Below are 19,890 nucleotides of genomic sequence, written 5' to 3' on the forward strand. Positions count from 1 at the left end.
CCCCCCCCGAGAATAACAGCTTTTTCCCAGGCTGGTCAGCGCTGTGTCCAGGTTGCCCCTGGCAACGACACATTTTGGGTTGGCGGCTTCTCTGAGCCTTTGTTTCTCATGTGCACAGTGTGGATAGGGGTAGGTGAAGGTTGTTTCCGGCCCCACATTCTGAGAGGACAAACCCACACCTCAGGGGCCTCTCCTGCCCCTTTGTCCCCTGGCTGGCATCTCAGCAGCCAGAATAAAAGCGCCTGTGCTGCGGCTTCCCAGGGGCTCTTGCCTGAAAACAGATAGTCTAGTGACCAATGAGAGAAGTTGCTGACCACCATGGCCTTGGCCAGTGCTGGTCATTTGGACCCCAGAGCTGGGAGCCTTGCCCAGGCTGCATAGCATCCTGCCAGCCCCACCCCCACAGCCAGAGAGATTGCCCGACATCCTTTCCTTTTTCCTGGAAACTTCCATTTGTGTACTCCCAAAGTATCAAAGTGGCCGATGGAGAAGAGAGTCCCAGCAACAGCCTGGGCCAGAATCAAGTGGCAAAGCCAAGGTGAGTTTCCCTCCAAGTTCACCAGCTCATAGCTCAGTCATCTGCACTTGGCTCTCCTGGGGCTCTGCGGTTGCCGAGTAACCTGTGGCTCGAGATCCCATTCACCCATCCGGCCCAGATGCATTGAACATAACCTGGCAAATCTAGCCTCCAGCTCATCTGGCAAACTTGCCAGTGCCCCTCAGAGAGGACAGAGCGATAGCTTTGTGAGGCAGGGCTTGCCGTTCATGATTTCCTGTGCCTGAGCTGTGCTGACTCCGGGCTACAGTTGTCCCCAAGACACAGTACTCAGGACTCTAGGCCTGGGTCCTTACCTGATAAACAGGTGTAACCTCCGTAACCCTTGGCTTCCCAGGACTCTAGAACATTCATGAAAGTAGAAAGTCGATTGAACTTCTCTGCTTTCTGTATCCCAGAACTTAGTGCTGTCTTTCCATACTGTGTTTCTGTGGGCCTGGGGTTTGGACAGAGTAGGAGTGACTAACCCCTGCGGTGTAACATGAAATCTCAACTCATAACCTGGCTATGGCTGAGAAGGCCTGAATAGAATGTTCTGAAGATATCTCTGTCTAGGCTTATCCAACCTCCTGGTTCTGGCTCTTATCTGGGACCAGGAGCCTCCATGTCCCTCTCTGTGGTAGGTGGTCCCTCTCACCTCCTGTGGCTTCTCTGTGGTGGGTGGTCCCTCTCACCTCCTGTGGCCTCTCTGTGATGGGTGGTCCCTCTCACCTCCTGTGGCCTCTCTGTGGTGGGTGGTCCCTCTCACCTCCTGTGGCCTCTCTGTGATGGGTGGTCCCTCTCACCTCCTGTGGCCTCTCTGTGGTTGGTAGTTCCTTTCAGCATAGCAGCCTTAACCTAGTCAGACTACTTGTTTGGGATCTTAGAGCTTCAGAGGTGAGTACCTGCTCCATTGCCTTTTCTGACTGAATTTTGGAGACATACCCCTTCATTTCTACCATATTCTGTGGGTTGTAAGAAAGCCCAAATGCAGAGATCTGTCTCCAGACAGAGGCATGGTGAGGTAGGGGAATCTGTGGTAGCCAGCATTGCTCTCTGGGTTCCCTGGCCTTTCCTTGGCCAACTCCTCACCTCAGGGGCTGCTGGGGAGGCTCTCTACAAGCCCCTGGAGTGCAGGGTGGGCTCTTCCACTTCTCCTGCACCATTGCTGGGCAAGCTCAGGGTAAATTGGAGCTCAAAGGACCATGGAGCTGAATGGAGTATTCTGGCTTGCCTGGCCAGCCTACATCTTTCTATGACTTTGGGACTTATGTCTTGGATCTCATTTTGTGGTTCTGGAGTGAGGTAATCCAGGCAGAGTCCCCTCCTGGAGTCAGACTATATGTGGTCTGCAGAGAATCCAGTAGCCTCCTTTTGTATCTATGATTTAGGGGCTCTGGGATAGAACTGCTCGCTGTCCCATCTCTGCTCGGTGAGGGACTGGCTCTCAGTGGCAGGGTAATTTCCACGTAGCTGCCATGAAAGTGAACTACAGGCACAGCTGCTGCTTTCCTTGTGGGCTGAGATGTTCCTGAGCAGCTTTGATGAGAAAAGCAAAATGATGAGATCAGCTGTGGGGATAGGGCTCCTGCACTTCTAGAAGCGAGGTTTATCTGAGAGCTTTTATAGAAAGCATCTTTCCCTAGACTCTCAGCTTCTCTTTTCACTGTTGCTCTGTTCCTGTGTGCCACTGACTCTCAGATCCCAGAGGGGACACAGTGCTCTAGCTGGGCCTCTGTATAGTGGTATACACACACACACACACACACACACACAGAGAGAGAGAGAGAGAGAGAGAGAGAGAGAAAGAGAGAGAAATAGGCAGACAGATAGACCAGACACAGAGAGACAGACAGATAGACAGACATATACCACAGACAGACAGACAGACAGACACAGACAGACAGACACCACACACACACACACACACACACACACACACAGAAATAGGCAGACAGATAGACCAGACACAGAGAGACAGACAGACAGACATACATACACCACAGACAGACAGACAGACAGACACAGACAGACAGACACACACCACACCACACACACACACACACACACACACACACACACACACACACACACATACACACACACACAGGAGGTGGGGAGGAGATAGACTGTAGAGAGAAAGCGGGGAGGGGAGAGGGAGACAGACTGCAGAAGCCTGTGATATGAAAAAGCCAAGACACATTTAACATTTTCCTTATTGCATGTGGAATGTAAAACACTAAGTAGAAATTTCCATGTCCTCTCCCCCATAGTCTGGCCCCCAGGCACACAGGGCTTCTCTGGTTCCCTGGTTGCCTGATCACCTAGGTATCTATATTTACATCCGCTCTCACACAGTCACAAGGGTTTCTGCTTCCCCAGACAAGGTCACACTTGGTAAAGTCAACTCATGAAGTCCACAGACTCTTCTTAGAGCGTCCACCAGTCCAGAAGCATCCATTTTTTAGCTGGTCCCGTCCTGTTTTGATTGGCTGGACAGCTTAGACAGGCTGGGACGTTGAATATGGGCGCCCCCTGGATGCTGTTGAGGGAACTGCTCCAGAGAACTGGCCAAGGGAAGAGCAGGGTTGATGTTGAGAGGACCAGGCTGTTGGAGGCTGGCACCTATGGCCTTCCTCCCTACTTAGGCCCCAGGGAAGCACTTGTATATTGGTCAAGTCCCTACCTGCTGGCTGTCATGGTCACCCGTGTTCTTGCACTGCTGGGGGGAGGCTGTACTATTTCCCTGAGCTCCTGTCATAGTGGGCCGAGAGCTCATGAGAGCCTTTCATTTTGGGGTCCACATAGAATCGTGGCATATTTACTTGGTCACAGGGAAGCCCTGACCTCTCCTCCTGTTTCTCCTGCAGATCTGGGCAGAGGCTGTCCTGCTGTGTGAGAAGGGATAGCTGGGATGGTCCTTGAAGTTAGAGGAGTGGCTCTACATGGAATTCCTTCACCCTACACAAAACCCAGTACCCCTCAGAAGATGCCCTTCTGAGGAGGAGTGTGGAGGGCGGCTCTGGTCTCTGTGCTGAGGGAGATCTCCTCTGTGCCCTTGCCAGAAACCAGTGTGTACTCCCAGAGCAGGGGCCAGGTGGCTCAGAGGATAGAAGAGTCAGGCCCTGCCACAGACTCAACTGAGGCTGGGACTAACGATGGGGCCAAACCCAAGCCCGAGAGGGTTTAGAGGCCAAAACCTGAGTTATACCTGAGCCAACAGTGATAGGTTTTAGTGTGGACCTCTGGTGAATGATGGCAACCCCTGTCGTGTCCAGGCCTCAGTGTGAGGAATGTGAGGTGCCTAAAGGCCTCAGGGATGTATAACTGGAGCTAAGGAAACAGATAAACATGTACCCTGGTAGAGCATGTTCTTTCTTGTGTCCCTTTAGGATAAGTAATGTTGGGATTTTTCCCATCTGCTCTTCCCATTAAGATTGAGGTCCTGCTGTCGTTAGGGTCCTCCAGCTTCCTGTGTTGAGAGATCTAGGGACTCTGACTGTTTTTTCTCTTTGCTTCCTGGTTGTGAGGTAGACAGTTTGCTTTGCCATTCACTCTGGGTCATTACCATCTGGTTCCAAAGCAACGGACCTGGGTAATCCCAGGCTGTGAGATAAAGATTTTTAAAAAGTTAATTATCTCAGACATTTCAGTATAGTGAAGGGGAACTGAGTATCTTGTGCCCAACAGCTACAAAGTAGCAGCCCCCAGAGGCTGGCTGCACATTAAGGATAGGAGTGTCCATGAGGCCTCAGAGCTTGACCACAGCGAGTCCACTAGTCATCTGTCTAAAAGCTGTGTCTGTCAGTGGAGACAGAAAAGGGAAGCAGTATTGCTGTGTGAGAACAGTGTCTCCATTAAACTGAAAATGCTCTGGTGTACTGAGCACTCTGAAGGGCTGTGGCTTCTGGAAGCAGCCCGTGGAGGCTGGCACGTACTGAAACTGATGACACCTTGGGACAGGATGCCTAGCTTGAAGTAGTTTGGAAGCTGGGAGGCAAGGGGCACGTGCCCAGGCAGTGGAATCAGGAGAGCACAGGGTCACCAAAATACATCACATACCTCCTAAGAGGGTATCGGCTGGGAGGGAGCCAGCAGCCTGTGCAAAGGCTCACTCACGTGAGTGAGTCCTGCCTCTGCCTCACAGGCTTTCTAAGCAGCAGAACATGAAGTGGGCTCTGGCAAAGAGGGAGGATGCACCATGCTGTTAGAGGTCTGGCTTTGAGGCCAGGCTCCAATGCTGAGAAAAGTTGCACCAACTGGCCAGGTGGCCTGGCACTGCCTGAGAAGCCATTCATGCTTCTCAGAGGTGTGTTACTCAAAAACTGACTTTCCTGTCATTGTGAAACTCCTACAGGAGATGGGTTGAAAGGTATGGGAATCTCTGTCCAGGCGTTAGATCTCTGGATCTGTCCAGACCTTGAGAAGTCATTGTGAAACTCCTACAGGAGATGGGTTGAAAGGTATGGGAATCTCTGTCCAGGAGTTAGATCTCTGGATCTGTCCAGACCTTGAGAGGGCCTATGATACTTGCTTCCCATGGCCAGCCAAAATGCTCCCGGGGTTCTGACTGGATGTGACAGCTGCAGCCCTTGCTACAGACAGTTAAAGACTCAGTTCCAGGAAGTAGTGTGCTACCCCAAGGGCGGCATTATCTACAGTCCTGGAATGTTCTCTGTGCAGACTGTGCCTGGGAGAAATGACATTTCCTCCCAGGCTTAAAGGAGGAAGGTGCTGGAGTCTTACTTGAGTCGTGGATCATTTCTATATTCTGGAAAGTGACTGACAAAACTTATTCTTTTGGCAGTGGCTGCTGTGATGCTCAGAGTCCCAAGGCAGACCAGCCACAGCAAGAAAGTCCGTGTGCTGGCCCAGTTGTCATTTTATAGTATTTAAAGTGATTTTTTTATATGACTCAGATCTTAGTCTTATTATAAAAGAAATTACTCAGCTAAACCAGAAGAGAACCAACAAAAACCACTGGTGACCTCAGGAGCCAGAAATGGTCATAGATCACATTTTGATGTGTGTCCTTCTGAAAAACACTATGTTTGTGGTTCTTATTCACAGGTACCCAAGGCCGCACTCGGTACATCGTGAATACCTTATCCTGCCTTGAGTTGGTTGGGTTTTATGTTCCAAAGGTTTACCACGGTGCCTTTGGAACAAGGAAGGGATTGAAGGCTGAACTGTGAACTGTGTCCCCTCAGGATCTGCAAGCTGGAGCCCTTACCCTAGTGCTTTGGAATGTGACCACAGGTCAGGCTTCCTGTGACTGACAGAGAGTGATAGCCATCCTAAGAATGTCACAAATGGTTCACGTGCAATGTGGCAAGCCCACAGTGGGCCACAGACCCAGGTCTATTCTGCCATTTCCAGGGACATGGAGGGAAATCCTAGAACCTCCAGATCTGGGGGGTGGTGTGGGCAGTCCCTGCCTCTAACACATGACTTGTGACAGCCGCACACTGCAAGATCCTACTGTGAAGCAGCTGTGTGCATCTTCCTTCTGGCCCTGGGCTCTTTACTGGTCCTGTGGGTGCCAAGGATACAGGGGTTGGGGCTGCTGCCTGGCAGCCATTTGGATGTACCTTTTGGGCAGGAATAGGGTGTTCTCCTCTGGAGTTTTCTGCCATAGGTCAAAGAGATGCTAAATCCCAAGGTGCTGGCATCTTTTCCTCTGTCGATGCAGCATTTCCAGGGCCTGGCTGTGTGGGGTAGTGTCATGGTTCCTCTGTCTATGTTGCTGATGCCGCATGTATAAGGCTCCTAAACCTACTAGATGTGGAGAAATGAATCAGTCCCTAAAGAACAACAAACTGCTATACACTGGACACATAACTCCCTCCATTAAACAGTGCTTTCAAAATTGTCATCAATCTGCACTTGCCAACATTTAATTAAAATCATAGTCTAAAATACCAGACTATCATCAGTGTTTTAAGCATCCTAAGAAACAGCTTACCATGTGATAGCAGTTACTCAAGCAATTTTGAAGTCTCCTGGTGTCCACGAGGAATTGCTCCAAGACCACCCTTGGACCAAGTCTATGGAGGTGCAAGTCCCTCATGTGAGATCATGTGGTTAGTGCATGGAACCTGAATACTTCCTCTCAAAGGCGTCAAATTCTCCTCAGGTGACTGACAGTGACACTATGGAAATGCTTTCTAAGTATTTGCTGTCCTGTATTGTTTGAAGAGAGGAAAGACCAGAAATGAAATTGGCACACGGTCTGCCCCGTTCCACATCCTTCCTTACCTTTTTCACTTGAAGTTGATTAACGTTTTAGATCTTGTAGCCATGGAAGGCTGACTTACCTATTTACTTACTAGATGCTGAAGACCAAGGGTTCCAACTTCCTCCATACCTCGTAGCCAGCCCCTTCCCCCTGCCTCACTCTGTGTGTGTGTACGTGTGTGTGCGCGTGTGTGTGTGTGTGTGTGTATGTGTGTGTATGTGTATAAGCTTACACCAAGCTGCAGAACAATAATCCATGGAGAGACGAAAACGAAACTCAGATCAGCCTTAGTGAGGTTTCTTGTGCTGGGCTAGATTTCTGGAGTCTGACCCCAGGCAGTCTATTCTAGCCATATTTAAGCTCAGCAAACTTCTGGAAAGAAATCCCTTAATGACACTTAATTCAGTCCCAAGTGTATAACAAAACTTAAGGCATGTTTACATCGATGCTCTTTTAAAAAAGCATATGGTTTCTTCCATAAAGATGGGTTCTATTGTCTCAGAAGCAATGCTGAAGATAAGTGTCTATGGAGAGTGACTGAGTTACACATAATGCCTGTGGCAGTCAGGAATGACATGGCCCTAAGATAACATGGAAATCACTTAAGCTGTTGTAAGTGCAAGTGATATCCATCATTCAGATGGGTTTTATGGACTTAGAAGCAGTGGTAAAGTTTTGGGGGGAAAGTCTGGGATAGACAAACATAATATTCTGAGGGACTCAGGTGAAGCCAGATAGCACAGATCCCAGGTTGTAAACTCCACCCTTTCCCAGTCTCCAGGTGGAAGATAAAAAACATCTACTTCCTTTGAAGAGCCTGAGTGTTTCTCTTTCTCGGCTTCCCCAGTGCTTCTCTGTGCTCACAAGGACCTTACTCTCTAGACCTCCTCTTCCTAGGCTGTCTGAGCCTTTCTAGACTTGTGACAACCTTCTGGACCCCTGGGAATGAGGGCAGAGCACAGGCGGCCTTGGAAGACACCAGACAAAGCTACATAGGGTCTGGCTGTCCTTGGTCGTCCTGGGCAGGCTGCTGGCTCTTTCTCCAGCGTAAACAGCATGGAGTTCAGGCATGAAGCTGAGTGTCCTTTCTGTACCAAGAGTGCAGTGGTGGTGTCTGGGAGCCCTGGGAAGCTCTAACCATCACTATGCTTTTGCTTCATGTTATTTTGTAGGCTGGTTGTCCCCCAACCCAATGTGTGCTCACGATATTCTGACCTACTTGAGCAGTCTCATGGAAATAGATCTTGCTAGCATCTGCTTGGTAGGCAGAGTCTAGGTTCATTTTTTCTGGCTGCAGTCAGAGTGTACAGGCAGGGCCCTTCTCAGCACTGGCTGCTCTACATCACTGTGCAGGAGAGAAGGAACCCTGACTTTTGTTTTGGTTTTTGAGTCAACGTCTCTCTTTGTAGTTCTGGCTGTCCCTGAACTTGCCGTATAGACCAGGCTGGCATCGAACTCACAGATATCCTCTTGCCTCTGCCTCCTGAGTGCTGAGACTAAAGGCATATACCACCATGCCTGCTGTAGCTCTTGACTTCTTGAGGATGCTCTGAAAAGTCCTACTCGAGTACAACCAAACTGCCTGAATACAGCATAGGCTCTACTACCAGCAAAGGCTCTACTGCCAGCAAAGGCCTCTGGGAAATGGCAGACTGGCAGAATAAGCCATTGTGTACAAAGGGGTACAGCTACTATAACTAATACCCCACCTCTTTCTATTCCTTTGGCCTGATCTCTATTCAGTGGGCAATGGTGCACTCCCAGTAGCTGCACTGGATGCCTGTAATGATGTGCGGGGTTTGTGGGTGGGGAGCAGGCTGGGCACTCCCTTCTTGATGGTACTCTAGTCATGCAGTTATGACCAGCTCCTTCACAGGGCCTTTGCTTGTGTAAGCTCTGCTATGTGAGGCCCTGAGACCTCACGTAAATGCAGTTTCTTGGCAGCACTGCCCTATCTGGGCTTTCTCCAGCCTCTTGTCATTGGCTGCTGGTCTCCTGAGTTTTCCCTCTCTAGCTCCTTATTTTGTTTGGATGTCCCGTCACCCCTGCCCTCTTGAGCAGAGAGGCCCCAGCAGCAGAGTGTCTTTGGGTGATTGCCACTGTGATACTGCCTAATAGCTCAACAAGAGTTCAAGAATCATGACTGATCCTTTAGTTCTTGTAACTGGAGGGTGACAGAAGCCATTTCATCATGTGGAAAGGCTGTGTTTCTTTATGACACTGGCCTGTGCAGGCCATTTAACCATTTTCCAATTGTGTTTTTTCTTATGGATGAATATGAATTTTGCATACAAGATAAGGGAACTGTTCCTCTTTCATTTATGTTATAAATACACTTTAAACTTTTTGGTTTTGTTTTTTTGTTTTAGTTTTTCAAGACAGGGTTTCTCTGTGTAGCCCTGGCTGTCCTGGAACTCACTCTGTAGACCAGGCTGGCCTCAAACTTAGAAATCCGCCTGCCTCTGCCTCCCAAGTGCTGGGATTAAAGGACTGTGCCACCACTGCCCGGCTAAGTACACTTTAAAAATGATATTTTTTAGTGTGTGTGTGTGTGTGTGTGTGTGTGTGTGTGTGTGTGTGTGTGTATGTGTGTGTACAACTTGTTGGAGTTGGCTCGCTGTTTCCACCACGTGGGTTCTGGGGATTGAACTCAAGTCTTCATTCTTGCCCGTAAGGTCCTTTATGTGATAAGCCATCTCATCAGCTCTGTGGACTTTTTTTTTTTCTGTCAGTTGTTTGTTTACCTTTGCAGTACAGTTTCCTTATAGATGTTTTTATTGTTGTTGTTTTACTTTTTGTTTGTTTGTTTGTTTTCAAGACAGAATTTCTCTGTGTAGCCCTGGCTATCCTAGAACTCACTCCTTGAACCAGGGCTGAAACTCAGAGATCTGCCTCCTGCCTGCTGGGATTAAAGTTATATGCTATCACTGCCCAGGTTTCTTTTAGATTTCCAATTCTTCTGTAGCCAAGTTCATTAGCCATTTCTCTCCAGGTTCCTGGTGGTTATGTGACAGTCTTCCTGCCCTGCCAATGAGGCTCTGGTTAGGGCTCTGTTTGTGGACAGGAGAAGATGAGGAACTAAAGGTGGGCGGAGTCTGCAAAGTAAGAGAGGCTGTCCATCAGCACAGCAGCCTGAGAGCCAGTGGCACAGGCTAGGCGCAGGGCAGTCAGAGCCAGGCTTGTGTTTGGGGATCCGAGCAGGCAGCTCTGGGACGCCAAGGTGACCTCCAAGGCTCGCCTTAGGGATCAGGGTGGGAAACAGTAGTGAGGGGTTCAGTGGTCACAGAATTCAAGGTCTGGTCCTCAGGATTCAGAGCCTGACTCACACAAGGAAGTGAGGAGCTAGCTTTCCCCAGGAGTGGGGCCAACAGAGAAGCATCTGCCCATGGGAATTGCTACAGGGCATCCAGAAACACCCAGCAGTGGGCTGAGTGGGGTGGGGGCGCTATGTCTACCCTGGGCAGCAAGGGGACCTGGGAAGGCCAGAGCCTGTGTGTTGCTCTCAAGAGACAAAGGCCATGGTTTCGTCTAAGTCTGTTTATTTTCAGATAACACAAGTTCTCATGAGCATGCACCCCCCAGCACATCTTACATTTGCTTTTTATAATTTAATTCTAGAAAAGGTTCAGTAACACAAGCCAAGTAACAGTCTCACATTCGAACGTGAGTTCTAGGTTTGGCATCCTCTAAGGGTGATGCTCGGCAAAGTTGTGCGGGTGTGCACAGGATTTATAAAATGTTCCCTGTGGTATCCATACACCCTGTTAACAACTTGGCTTTCTTTCATCTGCTGTCCACGTGGGCAGTAAATGTTTGGCAAATGCATAATTCAGTATAAGTCCCATACGATGGGATTTCACAACCAGGCCTAACCGCTGAGATATTACTTAATTTGTTAAAGTGATAAACAAGATTATGATGTGCAAACAAACAGGGCTTATGCTCCAGCTGCGTCCAAGTTTATTTTACCAAGCCATAAACACAGGCCCTTTCTCCAGGCCCGATGACTGGGTTTCTCCTTCCTTTTGTTGGGGGAGAAGAATGTAAAGGGGGAGCAGGAGCCCTCACACTGGGCTTTCCGGCCGTGACTCCTGAAGGAACCCATTCATCCCCACTATTGGGCAATGCTGCCTACCCAGGGTCCTTCTGGGGTTTCCCATATGCAGCCTTTGCCAAGCAGGAGATGTGATCTCAGCTGGACCAAGCTGGGCCCCACACTCCAGGGATTCAGAGCCTTGTGAAACAGGCTGAAAGACTGGGGTCTTTGGGAAAGGAGGGCCAGGGGTCACAGCCCTCCTCCCACCTTACCCCGAACTGCTCCTCAACCAAGACTCTGTAGTGTAATTCCATCTGAGGCTGGCGATAAAATACGGACAGGCCCATTCATTATGCTGGGAAGGCTTGGCAAGGGGTCACTCTCCCCAGCTCCTGGAAGCCTATGGAAGAGGCAAGAGGACGCCTCTCTCAACCAGACCCTGTGGCTTCCCATGGGCTGGTAACTTTCCCCACAGAACCTGAGAACTCCCAAACTACCAGTAGCTCCTAGCTTCTCAGCCATTCTTAGCAGAAGGCTTAGCAAAGAACCCGTTTGTCTTCTGTGCCTTAGGAGGGCTGTAGCTGAGGGGTCAGGCAGTGGCTCGGACCTGCTGGCTCCACATGGAGGCCCTTTCCATAGGCATTACCTTCTCTTGCGAGTACAAGCCTCCAGCCGGCCCAGCTCCTCATAGGACTGGTAGAAGATGTCAAACTCCCTGGCGCCCCAGCCCCTCCAGACAGCCAGGCACCACTCTGTGTTTTCGTTTGCAAAGCCGCACACTACGGTGTCCTTTGCCACCACTGCGGCATCCACCAGGACCCTGCAGAGAGATGGGGTCTGTGATCACCCACAGGAGTTCTCACTAGGTCAGGGTGGGGCCTCTTCATGTATATCCTCAAAGGGGACTGAGTTACTAAGAGGGTGTCATAAACAGCTCTGGCTCTAGAATGGACTTGAAGGTCCCTATTCTCCCTGGTAGTCTAGTCTATGGGATGGGGCCTTATAATACCAAGGGTATCCATTTACTTTTGAAAGCACTGGCAGTAGAATAACACTCTGAAAGATCACTGACTGACACAAGCAGAGCAGGCATTGTCCATGCCTGTCTTTGGAATTCTGGCGCCTAGAATAAACCGCCAACTGAATATTACTATTCAAGAACAAGCCATGAGGGTCAGAGGGATGACTTAGTGGGTAAAGGGGCTTGCCTCCCTATGAGGTGAGTTTGATGACCTAATTCCTGGAACACAGGTAAAAGCAGGAGGGAACTTCACTATCCTGTGACCTCCACAAACACATTGTGACGCATACCCGCACCCCACAGTGAAAACACAAAAGTGACCCATGAGTGTCCTTGTTGCAGACCCCTCCCATTCTGTCCCCCACAGACTCAGGAAATTCAGAGAAATAGACAGAAAATCTGCTGTCTCCAAGCCATGGCTGTTTACATTGTTTTGAGGCTGTGAACTGTTCTGCATGGTCTGTATGTGCATAGCATGATTCTGCTCAGCCACAACAGATGATTCCCTGCATCCTCTTTGTCCTGGTGGTGTCTCTGCGGGGCTGGTGGCCCATCTCTGGGTCTGGTTGCATTCCCTCCTCCTATGCCCAGTGACTGAGCACGACTATACACGAAGGCTCTCTTTCACCGAGGTATCATGAGTCTCTGGTCCTTCCTTGCTTTTTCAACTGGCTAACTTGGGCCCTTCTCCTTCTAGCAAATGTGCCTGAGTCTTGAGAAAACCTGTCTCTTGGGGGATGACTAGAAAAGGGTACCAGTACAGTCAGAGTAGGTGTGCCAAGGTCAACCAACCTGGTTCTGAGGACCCGTTTGTTTCCCAAAGCCCAACTTGGAAGCTGGGAACTACTTCGGCACAAAGCTTCCTTTTACCAGGTCAGCCAGGGTTCAGGAGCAAAGCATGATCTTATTTCTAGAACCAGTCACAGAGAAGATCCACTGCCTCAGGACTCACTGAGAAAGCTCAGTGCTAGCAGTCAAGGGACTGGATGTGGCATGAGTGACTGGCTGCTTGTCACTGATTGTCCTGCTCTGGGCAGAATGGGACTGTGTGATGATATTAAAGATGAATAAAGTCCTTTGCCCAAGGATGAGTGACAGCGCATGCTGCCAGCAGATCTACTATGATGGGAATACTGCACACATGTTTGGCTTCAGGGCCTTTCAGGGGGAGCTTCAGTGTAAGGGATAAACACTACCAGGAAATCTGGCTTAACACCAGGCTCCCATCTCCCTGGCCATGAAGACTGTGCCTTGAACTGGCATCCTCATAGCAGCGACTGGCATGTCTCCTAGTGCTACTCACTGCAGATTAGCATCCAGTCACATTCTCAGGTTCAGAGAGTGCAACCATGTCACCTGACCCTATCTGGTGCTTTATAGGCTGGTGGGTCCCCTGATATGGGTGGGGAGACCTCTCCTCTTTGGTAGGAAGGACAGTGAACCGATTGAAGAGACTCTCATTTCAATCCCAGCTGAGTCTGGCCCTGGAGATATGCATTTAGCAATGTACCTCATCCACAGATACACAGACACTCCAGAACGAGATATCTGTGGCCAGTGGTTGATGCTCTATTCAGCTGTCATGCTGAACCCCAGGAGCTGCCTGGAAGACCCCACCTTGCTTCTGTTCTGCTCTGTGGCCACACTGGTGGATCCAGGGGCTTATCTGTGGGAACCCAGGGGGCAGCAGGAGTGCTGTTCTGTCTAGTGGACATGTTAGTGAGCCATGAGGTTCCCCACACACCTCTCTCCCCAGCCCTACAGAATGGTTCTCAGTCTTACCCGTGCGGATTGAGCTCTCGGGCTTTTAAAACAGCGATGACTCTGCCCCGCTGGGCACCTGAATCCTTCTCTAGGCCGATGACAATGATATCTCCACCATGTCTAAGGAACCAAACCAAGACAGGGGAAGAGTTGGCTCAAGGAAGTTGTACTCTCCAGTGGGCCTAGGGCAAGTGAGCCAGGAGGTAAGGAGCCTGAAGTTTTCATGAAGGGAGCGTCAGTGGATGTGCCGTGTGATGCAGAAGAGGACCTTCCCCCACAGGAAATCTGAGTATGTTTTGTGGCACTTTGAGCTTTCTGATAGGCAGGTGATGAGATAAGTTTCTGTGTGGACATTCTTAGATTTACTGGAGAGATCACTCTCACTTCTAAAACTGAATGGCGAAGCCTGCTTGGCAAAACTGCCTAGATGGATCTGGGAATCTTTAAGGAAACCATGGGTCCCACTCACCCCAGCCCCAAAGCAAGAGCATTAGGCATCTCAGAAATGATACTCACACACCACAAAACTTACCTAGGGACCCAAATGAGGTCTTTGACAGCAAGCACCTTCACAGCCTGCAGGTGTTGGCTGAACGTCTCCCCATCCATGGGGCTCAGGTCATGCTCAGTTCTGTCAGAGGTGACACTGGGCTCCTGCAGCCTGTCTGAGTCTTCATAATTGGCTGAGAAAGGCACGCTGGAATAGCTGGTGAGGGAGCTGGGCAGACTGGAAGGAGACCTGGGATCTTGGTGGGGTGGGGACGAAGAGTAAGAGGACATGGAGCAGTAGTCAGTGAGCGAGTCCTGGTGGGTGAGGATCTGCATGCCCAGCTCCTCACTGTACATGATGCTCACGTCTGCAATACACTCTTCCTCAGGCTCCTTTGAGATGGTTGTGTGACTGCCTGGGGTTTCTGGGACCGAGGGCTGCACAGAAAACGTGTCCCTGAGAGGACTGGGGTCCCCACAGAAGTACCGGGCACAGAGCTGGTAGGTGGCCGAGTGGTACATCACTAAGGAGTTGGCCTTGTCATCGAGGCACCAGACCATCTCCTCTCCTCTGCAGTCTGAGCTGCATACAAGTGACGTGACCATGGACGGAGCTGTGTAGGGCTCCAGCCGCCTGCTGATGTCCAGGATGGTGCAGTCAATGACGAGGAGGCCCGGCCCGTTGCTGTACCAGACCTCAGATCCACTGTTGACCACTTCCATCGCCTTCACTGGGTAGGGGTTCTGCCGTGAGTCTTCGTCTGGGATGCAGAACTTGGACCTGTTGGCTGTGTGTGAGCACAGGTAGGAGCAGCTTTCTTTTGGGATGCCCCGTGCCACAGGAAACACAGCCACGAGTCCATCAGCCAGGCCTGCCAGCACCAGAAAGGAGTTCTGTGGGGGAAGGGACAGGGATACATGATGCTTTTTCATGTCACACATTCTAAGAGAGAAACCACAGGCACCAGACTTATCTCTATATGTGCCTCAAGTGGTCACATGATCTCCCATAGTGCCTCAGAGAAGTAAAGTCTTTGAAATCTTGGCCTGCTCAGAGGTCTCAGGACTATGTCATAGCAGAGCCCCGCCTATCATTGGTGCTGCCAGGCAAGAGGTGAGCCAGGGAGAGACATGCCCATAGTGCCGAGGGCATCAAGCAAGGGTGTCACCACCTGGCATTGGTCTCTTGCTATATGAGCAGCGGGGAGCTGCCTTTCCTGGATACCATGAAGGCCTCATGAAAGGCAGGACAGAATGCTCTCCATATTGTAGACAGTGTATTATTAATATGATAGCTGTTGTAGGCATGAGTTCTGTTCATTGCCCACATGGCAGAGAGCTCAAGAAAAGCAGGGGCCAGGTCTCTGTGCCCACCACTGTCACCCAGGCACTGCACTGGCATAGGAAAGGCTAAGTCTCATACACTTATTTGGCCATGGATTCCACTGTTTCTATCAGGTGGACAATATATGTCTCTAGAAGAAAGAGCTCCTAATGTAACTCTCCTATAGGCATGTCTTGGTCCCGTGTGCCCACATCCATACTCTGAAGAGCCTGGGCTGACACTACTGAGGAGTTTGACTTACCACGAAACACCATTTCCTCTGTAGCCACCCTCCAGAGGTTACTAGGTAGAAGCTAAAGTTACATGTACAAAGCCAAATACAGGCTTCCCGGGGTATCTCCAGAGCAGAGCAGAGCAGAGCAGAGCAGACACAGAGTGCCATGGGTCAGGGAAAGGGCCGCAGAACAAAGTCAGAGTTCAAGACAGGATCCCAGCCTTGTTCTAGCCAGGGGGAATGGCAGGAAGCCAATTTGTTAGGAGGCAGGGTGCCTGTGTGGAGCAGGGCAGGCAGTTGTTCAGGGTAATGGAGTGAGTGGCCTCTCATACCACATCCACAGTAAGGAGCCCTAGGAAAAGTTCTCAAAATCCATCTTCAGGATTTAGGTCAATAAAGCAGCCAGAGCAAACAGGCCATAAGTCTTTCTGGATCCTGGCTCTGCTGGCTGGCGTGGGGAACACCACGTTCGGCAAGGATGTGAGCGTGCTTGTGCAAGAATGCACGCACGCACGGTCTGCCCTGTGTGGCCTCCGAGGGACAACCTCCACGGGGGCAGGCTCCCTGCAAAGGAGGCTCACACAGAGTTTGCTTTATTTGCCCTGCTCCGGCAGGAGGTGCACCCTGTCTGGGGCACTGGCTGTCGGGGCCCTTCAATAATGCTTTGTGTCCGGTTCTCCCAGCCTCTGGTGTAGGGAGATCCTAGCTGCCTAGGCTGCCCTTGGGGCTACAATCATAAATGACTGTAAGGCTCATTTCATACCCATTTTCTGTCACTTCTTTTTCCTTTTATAAAGAAATGGAGAGAAAAGCTCACAGGTTTGATGACCAAAGAAGTCATGGCAACCATTAGTTTCCAAGTGCCCAGCCTGGAACTTTGGGCTGCAAAGGGTCAGAGACCTATTTCATGACTACAATCATCTTCCTTTTAGGTGGACAAATGGGGACCACAAAAGGGCAGTCAGCACATTTTAAAAAGATGTGCTAGGAAGTGCTACTTATGCACTGGTGGAAGGTACCCGTTGTACCCATAGGTGGCCTGACTGGATCCAGGGAGGGAAGCAGAGCTTGGGAGAGCAAGCAGTACCACCCAATGTCTCAGAGGAGAGGTCATCATTCTGCATCCTGACAGTTCACCAGAAGAGAAGGTGAAGCTCCTGTATCTACTGTTTGGAGGAGAAGGCCCAGGGCCAGTCAAGAGGTGGCCTTGCCAGCCCTAGTGAGGCTAGATTCCATGCCAAGATGTAGTGGAGCTGAGGCTGGGTAGCACTGAGTGGATGGGGTTAGGAGGGTGAGGGAGTGGCTTTGCTGGGCAATGCTGGGCAATGCTGGGCAATGCTGGGCAAAGGACTGAGGTCTGGGAAGGAAAGCAAGACTTAGAGAGGAGGTAGAGACAGATAAAAGGGAATCAGCTATGCCCACTGATCAGAAAAGATAGTGGCCAGGGCAGAAGAGAGGCTCCTGATACCTTTATCAAGAGAAGCACGTGCAATGGCTTACTTCATCATCCGCACCAGTAGGAGCCTCATTTAAGCCAGGGGCTCTGGCATTTGCTTATGGACAGTAGGCACTCCATGTTAATGGTGGTCACCTGGGTCTCTAAAGCTGGCTATGTCCTGGGCAAGGTGGCCCAGAAAGGTGTGACTCCATTGTCCCCAACAAGGAGATCCTCCCACACTTAGTGACAGACCTGAATATGCCTCTGTCCCCACCTTACCTTTTTAATAATAGGTACTGCCAAGAAACAGGTGACAACAGCTGGGGTGTCCAGGGCCTGCTGGGGCATGCTTAATGGGCACATGCCCTTAAGGCTGTAGATATAGATTTTCTGGTCCTGTAAAAGCAGACAAGCTCACTGTAAGGACCAGATAGGGAAGTGACTGGCATGACCTATTGGGATGCTTTTGGCCTGTGGAACCCCTTTGGCACCTTTTTAAAGGCAGCATTTCGCTTGCTAATTTATTTTTTGCTTTTTGTTTGAAAATTACAGTCTGGAAGAAAGTTAACTCATAGAGGATCCTAGGAGTGGGAGCCAGAACATCTCAGAAGCTCACTTCAGCTGTGTATTGAGCATACCACTAGCAAAGTGGGGTTCTAATACAGTGACAGTGTGCAGTGGGCAGAGTCCCTTTTTTATATGGGTCACCTCCTCTGTCCATCACCTTTAAACATATTTGGTGAATTTGTTGCTGCTATAAAGAATTACACTGGGATAGGCATTCTTAGAGATCTCTCTCTGTGTTCTCGTAAAACAGATTCTTAATTCTTGAGGCTTTAGTCCCATGGGTACCTATGGGTTTTTGCAGATCTATATACTTCTAAACATGTAGAAGGATTATGATGTTCCTTTCCCTACTCAAAACTCTGGAGCATTTGGTTTGGGGCAGTATTTGGATTTCTCACAGGACAGCTTCATGGGTCTTTCAATGACATCTGCACACGGAGGCAGAATGTCCTCAGAGACGAGCTATGTTCCCTGGCCCTCAGAGTATTATGAGGAAACACAGCATGCCATCAACACACCCAGTTTCTCCTGCTGAGAGTCTCTACCTATTCTTACTACCCTGAATCCCAGCTTCCAGCTGGTGGCAAGCAGGAGACAGCAGCGATTCCCCTGGTGATCTACCTCACAGGACCAATGACATTGTTTTAGGGATTGCTTGGGGACACGTTGACCTTGACATCTTGTAGTTTTACAAGTCTGGTCCACCTGGGAACTGTCCCCCTCTAATGCTCCTCCTGACACGGGCCCTGCAGGCTGGCAGTTACCTCTGTGGCTATCCACACTGAGCTCTGGACCTTGAGCTGACAGCTCAGCTTCATCCCAGGACAGGTCATCCTCTGTACTTCCAGAAGGCCTTTCTCTGTGTTGACCACTGTGTAATTCCTGTGGTGAGCAACATACGGTTAGTTCTAGACAGCCAGGGGCCACCTCCTTCCCCAGGCTGGTGGGATGGCCTTGGGACAGGGGTAATCATTTAAGCATGAAGAATCTATCACAGGTTCATGTTTTAAAGATTTGGTTTCCAGATGTAGGCACTATTTTGGGATGCTCTAGCAATGTTGGGAGGCAGGGCTAGCTGGAAGGGATGGAACACTGGTAGGAGGACTTGGAAGTTTCTATCAGGACCAGTCTCCCTCCCCACCTTCTCTGTCTCTCTCATTTCCTCCTCTCTCTGCATCTTGTCTTCCCAGGAGTAAAGACCATGCTTTTCCTCCCAAGGGCAGGGGGTCAAGAGGGCAGGGACTGGACACAGTGAGTCTGGATTAGTCATCTACCCTTGAGTTGTTTCTGTCAGTTATTTTGTTCACAAAATAACTACACAAAGGATGCCATCTGCTATCTTGTTCACCTCTAGAAATCAGAAGCACACCTTGCCACATTCTGAGAAACTCAAGGGACCAGCTTTCATGACCCTGGGGATATCTGGGTTTGCCTGCTGTACAAGACTTGAACATGGAGGAGAAAGGACTTTGCAACAGGAAGTCAGCCTCCTTTCCTTTTGTGACCTCCAAGGGTTCAGGCAACCATCTCAACACGATGACACAGGGCCCCTCCATTGGCCTGCTCACTGCCCTCCCACTGACCAGAGCCCGCCCATCACAGGAACAGAGTAGACAGTCCCAGGCTAAAGATAAGATGTGCAAAGTCCACACTTGACGGCGTGGAGCTCAAGACATGCCTCCAACCTGGGTGCTCCGAGAACAGCTCACAGTTAGTGAGGAGAGCCGGTTTTTGGCTCACAGGCCAGGATGTGTCCAGCACCGCTGCCCCCCAACATGTCCCCAGTGTCCTTTGCATGAAGAAGGGAGTGAAGCTGAGTAGAGGAATGGTTAGTTGATTAGCCACACTCCCCACAGCACACAGTTCTTTCTCTCAGTCAGAGAGCAGCGGACAGGAGCCATGCTCTAAGTTCTTTCCTGGAGCCAGGTTTTAGAAGGCTTTCACTATCTCTTACTGACACCAAACAGCTGGAGATGATAAAAATGGATACAAAACTTGCAAACTAAACTTCCTTTAAAGTTCTGTCTATCCATTTTAGTCTTTTCTCCTATGTATTGAAAAAAATTAACGATACGTTTGCTTAAGAAAAACAAAAACTGAGCTGGGCAGTGGTGGGGCACGCCTTTAATCCTAGTATTTGGGAGGCAGAGGCAGGTGGATTTCTAAATTTGAGGCCAGCCTGGTCTACAGAGTTCCAGAATAGCCAGGGTTATACAAAGAAACCCTGTCTTGACACCCTCTCC

General features: G+C 50.0%; 1 protein-coding gene across 4 annotated transcripts in view; it reads right to left on the reverse strand.

The window, feature by feature from the left end:
* Positions 1–5,947: 5,947 nt before the first annotated feature.
* The window catches only part of Lrrk1 (leucine rich repeat kinase 1), a 134,131-nt gene continuing 120,188 nt past the window's right edge, over positions 5,948–19,890 (reverse strand). The window contains exons 30-35 of one of the 4 annotated variants that reach the window (XM_031386922.1): positions 18,412–18,529; positions 17,360–17,476; positions 14,127–14,977; positions 13,613–13,714; positions 11,456–11,629; positions 5,948–6,718 (exon numbers count right to left, since the gene is read on the reverse strand). In XM_031386922.1, coding sequence (XP_031242782.1) covers positions 6,703–6,718; positions 11,456–11,629; positions 13,613–13,714; positions 14,127–14,977; positions 17,360–17,476; positions 18,412–18,529 — 1,378 coding nt within the window. In that variant the 3' untranslated portion in view covers positions 5,948–6,702. Of the gene's footprint in view, positions 6,719–9,328; positions 9,869–10,295; positions 11,630–13,612; positions 13,715–14,126; positions 14,978–17,359; positions 17,477–18,411; positions 18,530–19,890 lie in introns of those variants that run through there. The other 3 variants (XM_031386920.1, XM_031386919.1, XM_031386923.1) reach the window with 3 other exon arrangements.

The sequence above is a fragment of the Mastomys coucha genome, unplaced genomic scaffold (assembly GCF_008632895.1).
Source record: "Mastomys coucha isolate ucsf_1 unplaced genomic scaffold, UCSF_Mcou_1 pScaffold21, whole genome shotgun sequence".
In the NCBI taxonomy this organism is placed as follows: domain Eukaryota; kingdom Metazoa; phylum Chordata; class Mammalia; order Rodentia; family Muridae; genus Mastomys; species Mastomys coucha.